Raw genomic sequence first — 11,790 nt, forward strand, 5'->3', positions numbered from 1 at the left:
TATAATCTCTAGTCACTCCTCCCATCATCACACTCTCACAGGGGTCTCCAACCTTGTCAACTTTAAGACTTGTGGATTTCAACTCCCAGAATTTCTAGGTACTCTGGGAGTTGAAGTCCACAAGTCTTAAAGTTGACAAGGTTGGAGACCCCCGGTCTAAACGTTGCTTTTCAGTCAGATTGTCAGAATTTGTTCTTCCTGTGGATGCCGGAACTCTGGAGGGATCACGCCTACCATCTGTCTGCTTCTGCTGGCTCCGTCTTAAAGTAAAAGCGGAAGCAGATGCTTGGTTTTTAGTTTGACCCGACTCGGGTGCTTCCCCTTCCGGAGGTGGGAAAAATGAGACACCGCAGAGCGCTTTGCACGTTCAGGATTCCCGATTACTTGTCCCGCTTTCATTTTATTTAGCACAGTGCAGCCTTAGCTGGTTTTATTTGCGTATTGGCCTTCTATAATTAGAAAATCAAAAATGACACTCAAATCATCTCCGAAGTGGTTCTATCAGCTATTTTTTCCCCAGGTTAGTTTGCTGAATTTTATTTTTTTGCTGTGAATTGTATTTCACGTTTTCATTGCCTCTCAGGCATTCCCAGGCTAGTCTTAACCATTTCTCTTCTGGCATCCCCGAGTGCAAAAAAAAAACAAAAATCCTTTGGAGTGGGAAGGGGGTTACTGACCCAAATAACAGCTAGATTTGTAGAAGCAAAATGTCTCGGAAGATTTGCTATTTTTGTTTCTTTTGCCCTCAGAAACCGAAAGCGAGAACGAATTCCGGCCACTGGATGAAAAGATTGATGAGTTTCACCCTAAGGCGACTAGAACTCTCTTCATCGGTAACCTTGAGAAAACCACCACATATCATGACCTTCATAACATTTTCCAGCGTTTTGGAGGAATAGTGGTACGTACAGGCGGTTTAGCTCTCTTTTTGTGTCGTAACATGTTCGAAAAACCGAGCCCGGGGCTAGATTTAGTAACAGAAATCACAGCATTCCAACCCTGAAAGAGGGTCCATGTCTTAGCCATCCAAATACAGTCTTTTGAAGACAATGACTTGGGAGTGCTGCCATCCCTCTCCCACCCCCATGCCCAGACCGGTGCCAGGTGATCCCAGGAAGCACTTCTTACACCAGAAGCAATGGTGACAGTGGTTTTGACAGAAAGAATGCTTTTCTCATGCCCTGCCCCCTGCCCCCACCCTCCATGGGTAAAGCAGCAGAGGGCGAGCTCAGCTGAAGCTCACCTGGATTTGGCCAGGGAGTTTTCTTATATATATGTAGCCCGGGAGAAACATTTGAGAGGAAGGGGAGCTGTAAGCGAGAGGAAAGTGACAACAGAATCTTTGCAGATGTTGCGATGAACAGAATCTGTGCAGATGTTGCGATGATAACGATATTGTAAATTCGGTGAACTTTCACGGAAACATTTAACGCTCGCCCAGTTGAGCAAAGCTTTGCTTACCTACTTGTACCGAGACCAGATTTGCTAAGAACTCTGATGCCCTTCTTCTGTAAATGATCAAAGGCGACATTTATTCTGCTGTGAGCAGCTGATGGCTCAGACCTTCTCTGTCTTGCTGGCACCGTGTTTTTTTGTTTTTTTTTTGCAGCGTGTGTTGTCTTGAAAGTCAAGGGTGTGTCTGTGTTACTTTCTGGAAGGCTAAGAACTCAGGCTGTGCCCTGCTGGATCAGATCGCTGGCTAGTTTAGCCCAGAAGTCTGTTCTCACAGTGACCCAGTGGCTGCACAAAGAAGCTCAGCAGATGGCCTTCAGAGGCGTCGCACAGTCCTCAGGGCCAAGAGCCTTGGTCTTCCATGACTTACCGTATTTTTCTGAGTGTAAGACGCACCTTTTCCACCCCCAAAAAAGAAAATCTGGGTGAAAATCTGGGTGTGTCTTATACTCCGAATGTAGCCCTGCCCAGCTTCTCAAACAGAGGTTTCAGAGGCTGAAAAAGGCATCAAAGCTTCAGAAAAGAAGCCCCCAAAAAGAGCTTCAGAAAAGAAGCCCCCCAGAGGCAGAATTTTTTTTTTCTGAAACAGAGTTTCAGAGGCAGAAAAAAAAGCAAAAAAAAAAAAAGCAAGCCAGGCACAGAGCTTGCAACCAAGGAACCTGTTGCTAAAATTCACCTCTGGGAACAGCTGATTGGGGGTATTCCAGGAGGCCAATCCACCTGCCAATCAGCTTTTTTCTTATTTTCCTCCCCAAAAACTAAGGTGCATCTTATACTCTGAAAAATACGGTAATTTTCTTGCAAGTCCACCAAATATGAAAATATGTAGCATCATCACAATCACACCTCCAACATTTCGCTTGGATATTAGGATACATACATGATAATTTTTGGGATCTAAATGCCATCTATAAAACATCTTATAAAAATTTTCCTTAAATTCTGTGCTTGTGTAAACTTAACATTTCTAACCCAAATTTTCTCTCATGTTTCCAACATTATTGGTTCCTGAATATTCTGTGCCCATTTTATCATACAATCCTTTACCAAATCCTTTTCCTAATCTATTTCAAGCAACACATTATACAATCTCTTTATATGCTCCTGGGTCTGATTTCTAATTTGCTTTATTAAATTTTCCTCCCTTTGCATTATACCAATTTTTGATCTTCTTTCCATCTAGCACTTATTTGCCCATATTGAAACCAAGTATAATTCCTCCTTCTTCATTTTAATACCTGTAATGATTTTAATTGCAATCTACCTCCTTCAGCATACAAAAGTTCTTTATATGTAATCATTTCCTGTTTCTGTTCTATATTTATATTCTCTATTGCATGTCTAGGGCTCGCCCATATAGGAATCTTGTAATCTAATTTATACGAATATTTTTCCAGACCCAAAAGAGCACTTCTCAACACATGATTCTTAAAAGCCCTATCCACTTTTTTCCATAAAATAAGTACGCATGCCATCCATATAACAAGTCATAACCTTCTATATTCAAAATTCTTTCCTCTGTTAAGTTAAACCAGTCACTTATTACTGAAAGGGTTACTGCTTCATAATATAGTTTAAAGTTAGGCATTCTTAAACCACCTCTTTCCCGTGAGTCCTGTATTATTTTCATTTTAACTCTCGCCTTTTTACCCTGCCATATAAATTTATTAATCCCACTCTGCCAATCTTCCAAATTTTTATCCTTTTTAATTATAGGTATCATCTGGAACAGAAACAAAAATCTAGGTAACACATTCATTTTAATAGCCGCAATCCTTCCCAATAGGGATAACTGCAATTTCTTCCAGCCACTCATATCATTCTGAACTTTTTGCCATAGCAAGTCATAATTATTCTTATAAAGTTTCTTGTTCGATGAGCTAATATAGACCCCTAAATATTTAACCTTTTTTACTACCTCAAATCCTGTCATTTCCTCTAGTTTTTGTTTCTGTTGTATAGACATATTTTTAATTATCACTTTTGTTTTATTCTGATTTATTTTAAATCCTGATACCTTTCCATATTTATCAATTACTTCCAACAAAAATCTACTTGAATTTATAGGATTCGTTAACGTAACCACTACATCATCTGCAAAAGCTCTAACTTTGTACTCATATTGTCTAATCTTAATTCCTCTATTTTCATTAATTCTCGTATTTTATCTAATAATGGTTCCAGAGTCAAAACAAACAATAATGGTGATAAGGGACATCCCTGTCTTGTTCCTTTCGCAATCTTAATAACTTCTGTCAAACTACCATTTACTATAATCTGTGCTGTTTGCTCTCCATAAATCGCTTTAATTATTCTAATAAAACAGTCTCCAAATTGCATTTTCTCTATTAATTTAAATAAAAAATCCCAATGCAATCGATCAAAGGCTTTCTCTGCATCCAAAAAAATAAGTGCCGCTGAAGTATTCTTCTTCCAAATATTCCAATATATTACTAATCTGTCTAACATTATTCCTCATCTGCCTCCCTTTTATAAAACCAGATTGATCAGTATGAATTCTTTGTTGTAAAACTAACATTAATCTATTTGCTATTATTTTTACAAAAATCTTATAATCATTATTTAAAAGTGAAATCGGCCTATAGTTACCAGGTTTAGAGCAGTCTTGCTCCTCTTCGGTATCAGTGAAATAAAAGATGTTTTCCATGACGGGGTATTCCCACCCTAATTGTATCTGATTAAATAATTCTTTAAGTGGGCCTAATATTTCATCCTGTGTTTTTTATAATAAGTTGCTGTAAGACCATCTGTACCAGGGTTTTCCCATTTTAATTGTTTAATTGCCTCCACTATTTCTCCAGTAGCTATCGGCCGATTCAGCTCCTCCTCTGTTCTAATGTTAGAATATTCACCTTATAATCTTTCAAATAATCATAAATGTCCCTATCCAATATTTTGTCTTTTGCATATAGTGCAGTATAAAATTCTGAGAATGCCTTTTTAATTTTATCCTGTTGGTATATCTCTTTACCTTTATATTCTATTTTTTATATGACACGTGCTTTCTGTTTCTTCCTTAAATTATATGCCAACCATCTCCCAGGTTTATTTGCATTACAAAAGGTATTATGTTTAGCATATTGTATGTTCGTTGCCACCTGGTCTGCCATTAACATATTAAATTGACTCTGTAATATTTTTATAGCCTCTTTAAGTTTATGATCTTGTGGGTTTTGAATTAATAACTGTTGCTTCCTTTGAATTTCTTCTTCCAAATATCTACGCTGCCTTTGTTTATTATTCCTTTGCCTGTTGTCCAAATAAAATCAATATCCTCTAATAAACGCTTTGCTCGCCTCCCACACAGTTCCTATAGGTGTCCCTTTGTACATATTAAAATCAAAAAATTCTTTTAACTGTTTCTTACAATAAGTTACATTATCCTCATATCTAAACAGATTTTCATTCAACCTCCATGTTCTACCACCTTTTTTCCCTTGTAATAATTCCATCCATACTGGGCTATGGTCAGTTAAACACCTCGGAAATATCTTCGTTTTAAGCAAGTCATTAGAAATTAAAATAAAATCAATGCGTGAAAAAGATTGATGCCTATCAGAAAAAAAAGTAAAATCTCTCTCATCTGGATTCCGTAACCTCCATATATCTCTAAACTCAAAGTCTTCCATCATTTCAAAAAAGGATTTTGGTAATTTTGCATGTATAGGTATCTTCTTGGAGGAGGTTCTCTTATCCCTTCTTGTATCAATTACTCCACGGAAACATTTAACGCTCGCCCAGTTGAGCAAAGCTTTGCTTACCTACTTGTACCGAGACCAGATTTGCTAAGAACTCTGATGCCCTTCTTCTGTAAATGATCAAAGGCGACATTTATTCTGCTGTGAGCAGCTGATGGCTCAGACCTTCTCTGTCTTGCTGGCACCGTGTTTTTTTGTGTTTTTTTTTTGCAGCGTGTGTTGTCTTGAAAGTCAAGGGTGTGTCTGTGTTACTTTCTGGAAGGCTAAGAACTCAGGCTGTGCCCTGCTGGATCAGATCGCTGGCTAGTTTAGCCCAGAAGTCTGTTCTCACAGTGACCCAGTGGCTGCACAAAGAAGCTCAGCAGATGGCCTTCAGAGGCGTCGCACAGTCCTCAGGGCCTTGGTCTTCCATGACTTACCGTATTTTTCTGAGTGTAAGACGCACCTTTTCCACCCCGAAAAAAGAAAATCTGGGTGAAAATCTGGGTGTGTCTTATACTCCGAATGTAGCCCTGCCCAGCTTCTCAAACAGAGGTTTCAGAGGCTGAAAAAGGCATCAAAGCTTCAGAAAAGAAGCCCCCAAAAAGAGCTTCAGAAAAGAAGCCCCCCAGAGGCAGAATTTTTTTTTTCTGAAACAGAGTTTCAGAGGCAGAAAAAAAAGCAAAAAAAAAAAAAAAAAGCAAGCCAGGCACAGAGCTTGCAACCAAGGAACCTGTTGCTAAAATTCACCTCTGGGAACAGCTGATTGGGGGTATTCCAGGAGGCCAATCCACCTGCCAATCAGCTTTTTTCTTATTTTCCTCCCCAAAAACTAAGGTGCATCTTATACTCTGAAAAATACGGTAATCAATTTCATTGTATACATGATGTACAATGACAATAAAGGCTATACTATACTATAATCCAACCTTTGTTTCAAGCCAGCCAAGCTGGTAGCCAGCATGTTTTGTGGGGGCGAATTCCAGTGTTGTGCAAAAAAAAATTTTTAAATTCCATTTGTCTGGCCTGAATCTTTCAGGATTAAATTTCATTAGATAATATTTCTAATATTTGGGGAAGAGGAAAATGTTTTCTCTTTATGTACTTTGTACTTTATGTACAAAGCATAATTTTGTTCCCCTCAGTCATGTACTCTTCTCATTCACCTCTGTTTGTTTCAACTAATCAGGTTTCTTAGTTTCAGGGCAAAACGTTTGGGTTTTGTCCTGTACTGGATGCTGGTGGTTGTTCCATTAGATTTTGTGCGCTCTCTCTGTCCATATATAACATAAGTGGGCTATACTCAGGGCCCTTTCGGTTTCTGATAAAAAGCCATCAGGTTAATGAAGAAAAAAGGCGGCCATTATTTTTATTGTCTTTAGAACTTACTGTCTTTAAAGCTGTGGGTTGCAAAGAAACGGAAGACTGGAGTGCTGGGCTTGATCAACAATGGATCAAATTGAATTGGAATAGAGATGGAAGGGACCTTGGAGGTCTTGTTGTCCAGCGGTCACCAATTGGTGGTCGGTGGACCGCTGGTGGTCCGCGAGAAAATTTTGGTGGTCCGCAGAAAAATTATTTGCATTTTTTATATTGCACTAAATCAGGGGTCCCAGGGCTGGATAAGTGCAATGAACCTTTGTGTTGCTGCAGAGAGTCCCCCTTTGGGATCTTCTTGTGCGGGTTGGAGGGGGCAGAAATTCCGACTTGGGGTCTTCTTCAGCCTCCTGATGTGGGGCTTTGGGCTAAGGATGGAGGGAAGTGCCGCTGTGGCGAAGACCCGGAGGGCCTTGTTCCAGTGGACTGCCTCACGGCCTGGAACTGACTGACCGTCTCAGTCTGCTGAGCCTCCAGGTGCCAGTACCTGGCCTTGCACTCCCGCAGGTTTTCCCTCTGCTTGGAAAGCCTATGCTCCTAGTCCTCAGTGAGGTGCTTCTGCTGAGCCTCCTTCTCGGCCAGATCCAATTTGAACTGAGCCAGCTGTTTTGCCAACTCTTCCTCTTGGTGGCTGCTTAGCTCCAACAACTGCTCCTGTTGGGGCCCTGAGGAGCCACCAAGTGGCTGGGAGGGGAGGGGCGAGTAGAGACCGGCGAGGCAACCCTCAAGATGAGTGACATCAAGTTGGCCACACCCACCCAGTCACATGACCACTTAGCCACACCCAGCCAGCCAGCCATTAGGCAGATCATATTAGTGGTCCACAGGATTTAAAATTATGAATTCATAAAATTATGAATTATGAATGAATGAATTATTTCGGTCCCTGAGGTCCGAAAGGTTGGGCCTGACAGGACCTCTGTTCTAGTCCAATCCTCTGCTCAAGCAGGAGCCCCTATGCCATTTCAGACAGGTGGCTGTCCAGTCTTTTCTCAAAAAACCGCCAGCGATGTGCACGCAGTCAGCACAGAACAAGCTTGCCCATTGTTCTGAAGAGGAAGGCTCAGAGGTAGCCTCTGGAGTTTTGGTCCCATCTTCTCCACTTGAGAGAAAGGGTGTACTGGTCTTTTTCCTCTCTGCTTCCAGTTCAAGGAGAATAAGTGCAGACTGGACGGAATAGCTATGTTTTCATTTTCAATAATGAGGGGTGGCTGGGCTGTTGGACTAAGCAGCTAAGAGCAGGGTGCTAGGAGCCTCCAGGAGACCCGCGGTAGAAAGACATTGGGAGGAAGCGGAAAGGGAGTATTCATTAATAGGGCACCCCAGCCAAGTGTGTGTCAGCTACCCTGGAAGGGGGAGGGGTTTCCTCTTGAGGGAGCTGCCTCCTCCCCATGGTGCTGCCGGTCTAGACTCTCCCTTAATGCTTCCCTTCCCCACCAGGATATCGACATTAAGAAAGTGAACGGGATTCCTCAGTATGCCTTCCTGCAGTTCTGCGATATTGCCAGCGTCTGCAAAGCCATCAAAAAGATGGATGGAGAATATCTTGGAAACAATCGCCTCAAGGTACGTCGAGGGCATGGCCTCCAGGGCTCTACAGTTCTGGGCAGTGCCCGGGATTTATTGACCCTGCCTCTTGGTTCAACCTCGCTGCTCAGGTCAGATTATTTGACTCCTGATAGTTAGATTATTAACGAAACTGTTGATTGTTAAGCTAGAGCTCTTCTGGAGAGTGTTGTCACCTTTATCGTTCTTCAGTAATGGCTCCATCAACACCTACTGTCCAATTGTTGGTAACATTAAGTTTTTGTATTAGTTTTGTTAGTTGTATTATGTACCTCTGTTACCGTTACCATTGGCGTAGATTCTGCAGCATCCAGATGGAATGAATCAGTGAGCCCCACTCTTCCCGGTTCCTTTTTCTCTCCTCTCAAGAGCATTTCTGGGCCACCTTGTTGGCAGGCTTGGCCTAGAGGTGGCAAGGCGCATTTCCCATCTTCCTCCTTAATTGCTTTGTTTCACGGCACCACACAGGGGAAGCTTATCCTAATCAACTAACCTGGGAGTGAGCTTGCCCAAATAGCATCAAAGAGAGTACGCTCGGACTTGTTGATGCTCGCCACGGAAGCATGATTATTTCCATGACGGTTTTGTCGAAATGAGTTTAATCGTGTGTTTCTTGTCTGACTGGCTCTTTTCCACTTGGGTGTCCAGCTGGGCTTTGGGAAGAGCATGCCTACCAACTGCGTGTGGCTGGACGGACTAGCGACAAGCCTCACAGATCAGTATTTGAGGCGACATTTCTGCCGCTACGGCCCAGTGGTGAAGGTAGGTGGGCCGGTCTTCCATTGTATGAGTTTCCCTCCCTCCCTCCCTCCCTCTCTCTCTCTCTCTCTCTCTTTCTCTTTCTCTTTCTCTTTCTCTCTCTCTCCCTCCCTTCCTCTTTCTCGGGCACAAGGGACCTTTTCCATGGAGAGGGTTTTTCCATGGACTGGAGCAGGGATGAAATGGTACTGGTTTGCTCCAGTTCGGACAAACCAGTAGTGATAAAAACTACCGGTTCAGCTGAATCAGTAGTTTAAAAAAAAGCTACCGGTTCATCCGAACCAGTATTTCCGACGATCAGCTGTGCCGTGCGACTTATATTTGCTAGAAAGCAGGAAATCTAAATAGTGCGGCACAGCTGTTCCCAACCCCTGTTTCTTACCTTCTCCCCCTACTTACCTTCAAACAGCTGCGTTTGGTGCCCACTGCGCATGCGTGCACATGCCGTGCGCGTTTGCGGCACATGCACACACAGCATGTGTCTGGCACGCACTTGCGCATGCGTGACTGCAGCGTGTGTCTGGCACGCACTGCACATGCGCGGGCAGCAAACCTGTGGCGACCGGCAGAGGATTTCACCACTGGACTGGAGGGGTGTGTGGTTTTGTGTGCTGCCTACATCCAGTGGATAGGGCTTCGCTTGTTTGCGTGGACCGGTTTTTGGCAGTCCACAGACCAGGGGTTGGGGGACCCCTATCTCAAAGTGTTCTGTCGTCTAGTCTGCTTGGGCATTGAGTATCACCCCTGAGTTCTGTTTTCATGTTTTTTTTGGACGCTGGCCTATGGTTCCGCCAGCAGGTTCTTCTTAGAGGCTCCTTTCTAAGTTCTATTCAAGTTCTATTGATCTTGACTTCCGCCCAGCGGCTCTTGTAACATTGCAGGATAAATGAACAGTGCGCTTTATTGGGCCCAGCTAAGCAAGCCTGTTGGGTTGAAACAGAAGCAGAACATTCAGGAACATTGGGGGAATTTTTACTTTTTTGGATAAATGCTCTAAAATGCGGAATCCTGTTTTTAGTCCGCTAAGATGACTGTGGTGGATAAGGAATTAAAAAGCAAAATGATGACATCCCAGAGAATGTTCAAAATTCTTGTCATCCTCACCTCTGAAACAGTTGAAAACTCATTTGGCTTCAGCTGCTATGATGATTCCTCCCCTTTCTTCCCTCTTATTTCGTTTTTCATTTTATTTTTACAGGTGGTGTTTGATCGCTTAAAAGGCATGGCTCTGGTTCTCTACAATGAGATAGAATATGCACAGGCGGCTGTCAAAGAGACCAAGGGGAGGAAAATCGGCGGGAATCAAATTAAGGTCTGCAAAATTAGTTTCTTCAAGAGCCATTTTAAAAAAAAAAATATGTAAGGGAAATTCTGTGTGGCACAGAATATTTTCTAGCCATCAAGCATAAAATAATCCCCAGCCAGAGTGATCATTATTTACATTAGTCCTGCAGCTGACTTCTAATCTGCTATTGCTTTGCTCAGGTTTTCCTTCCCTTGTCCTTTCCCTCATCACTTCTCTCCCTTGTCCCTTCCTCCTTTCCTTTCCTTTTCCTTTCCTTTCCTTTCCTTTCCCTTTTCCCCCCCTTCCCTTCCCTATATGGACTGTGTTTATGGGGCAACCTTCTTAAAGGAAGATTAATCATGCACCTTGTTTTTTGCCTCAATTCTGGAATTGGTGGTCGAAGGGCTATGTATTTCCATACACTGCCTTTTCTCTGCCATCAGATTAATGCAAACCAAGCAGGTCCTTGTAGTGTGTCATCTCCAATCAGGAGCTGAACCTGCCTGTGAAGCAGGGATGGTCCTGTGAGCCTCCTCGTACCTGGCAGCTCCAGCCGTTTGAACCTGCCCTAGATGTCAGTAATGGGAAAGCTAGGAAGTGTTGTGGGATGGTGTGTCTTCGGTGTTTGCCTTCAGCCTTTTAGCAATTGGCCCCTGAGAGCTGCCCTTTGGTTTTCAATGAATCGGAGGGTTCCTGGGCTTCTTTGGCTTCGGCACATGGAGATATCATTTTCAGAAGTTGCACTGGGGGACATAGAGAGCTTGATGGCCAAACGAGCACCTGGTGAGAATATTTTGCCTGTTTCAGTGGTCCACGGGATGGGGTCCCTGTGGTCACAATCAAGCAGTCCAAGAGGAACCTGTGAGGCTTCCACTAACTGACAAGCTTCTATGAAAGTTAGCATCTTCTCCAGAGCAACAGATGTTCTATTTTTTCTGCTGAGGACAGTTCGGGGTGGGGCCTGTCCCCCTACATTTGGCTTTCCCCCATTATTTTCATGGTTGCATTTGGGGGAGTAAACCTGTGCGGGAATATTTTCACATTTCATGCCCGGCAATTAGCCAAAATAGAGGAGAACGGCCTGCCTGAGTAATTCTTATCTTTCAGGTGGATTTTGCGAACCGCGAGAGCCAGCTGTCATTCTATCAGTCTATGGAGAAAACGGGTCAGGACATTCGAGACTTCTACGAAATGCTTGCAGAAAGAAGGTGAGTCTTTCTCCGTGCACATGGTTGCCTTTCTCCATATTTTGGAACCGGAAAGCAATTCTCGACTGAACAGGGACGGATTTTTCTTCTCTGCGGTAAAGCGTCTGCTTTGCAGAATTTTCAATTTGTGTCATGTAGCATTCTGAAGAGGCTATTGAAGAGGAAACTAAAACCTAAAATAAAATATTGATCAGTTCAGAAAAGTATCTGTCAACTTTAAAACCAGCTTTTTATTTCTCTTTATATATACCAGTGTTGGCAAACCTTTTCGGCACCCAGTGCCGAAACGGGAGCATGCACGCGGGTGGGAGCGCCAGAAACTGGAACAGCAGTATACACCGATCACCTGGTATTCCGGTTTCTGGTGCGCATGTGTGCGCGAAGACCAGCTGACCAGCATGCATACATGTGCTGGAAACTAAGCTTCCCGGCGCGCAGATGCACT

The 11,790-nt window shown here is 43.1% G+C and overlaps 1 protein-coding gene across 3 annotated transcripts in view; it reads left to right on the forward strand.

Moving 5' to 3' along the window:
• Nucleotides 1–11,790, forward strand: part of SPEN (spen family transcriptional repressor) — a 59,556-nt gene that overhangs the window by 34,520 nt on the left and 13,246 nt on the right. The window contains exons 6-10 of one of the 3 annotated variants that reach the window (XM_058161471.1): nucleotides 750–901; nucleotides 7,968–8,093; nucleotides 8,742–8,855; nucleotides 10,051–10,164; nucleotides 11,245–11,345. In XM_058161471.1, coding sequence (XP_058017454.1) covers nucleotides 750–901; nucleotides 7,968–8,093; nucleotides 8,742–8,855; nucleotides 10,051–10,164; nucleotides 11,245–11,345 — 607 coding nt within the window. The remainder of the gene's footprint in view (nucleotides 1–749; nucleotides 902–7,967; nucleotides 8,094–8,741; nucleotides 8,856–10,050; nucleotides 10,165–11,244; nucleotides 11,346–11,790) is intronic. The other 2 variants (XM_058161473.1, XM_058161472.1) reach the window with 2 other exon arrangements.

This window comes from Ahaetulla prasina, chromosome 18, assembly GCF_028640845.1.
Source record: "Ahaetulla prasina isolate Xishuangbanna chromosome 18, ASM2864084v1, whole genome shotgun sequence".
NCBI classification, from domain to species: domain Eukaryota; kingdom Metazoa; phylum Chordata; class Lepidosauria; order Squamata; family Colubridae; genus Ahaetulla; species Ahaetulla prasina.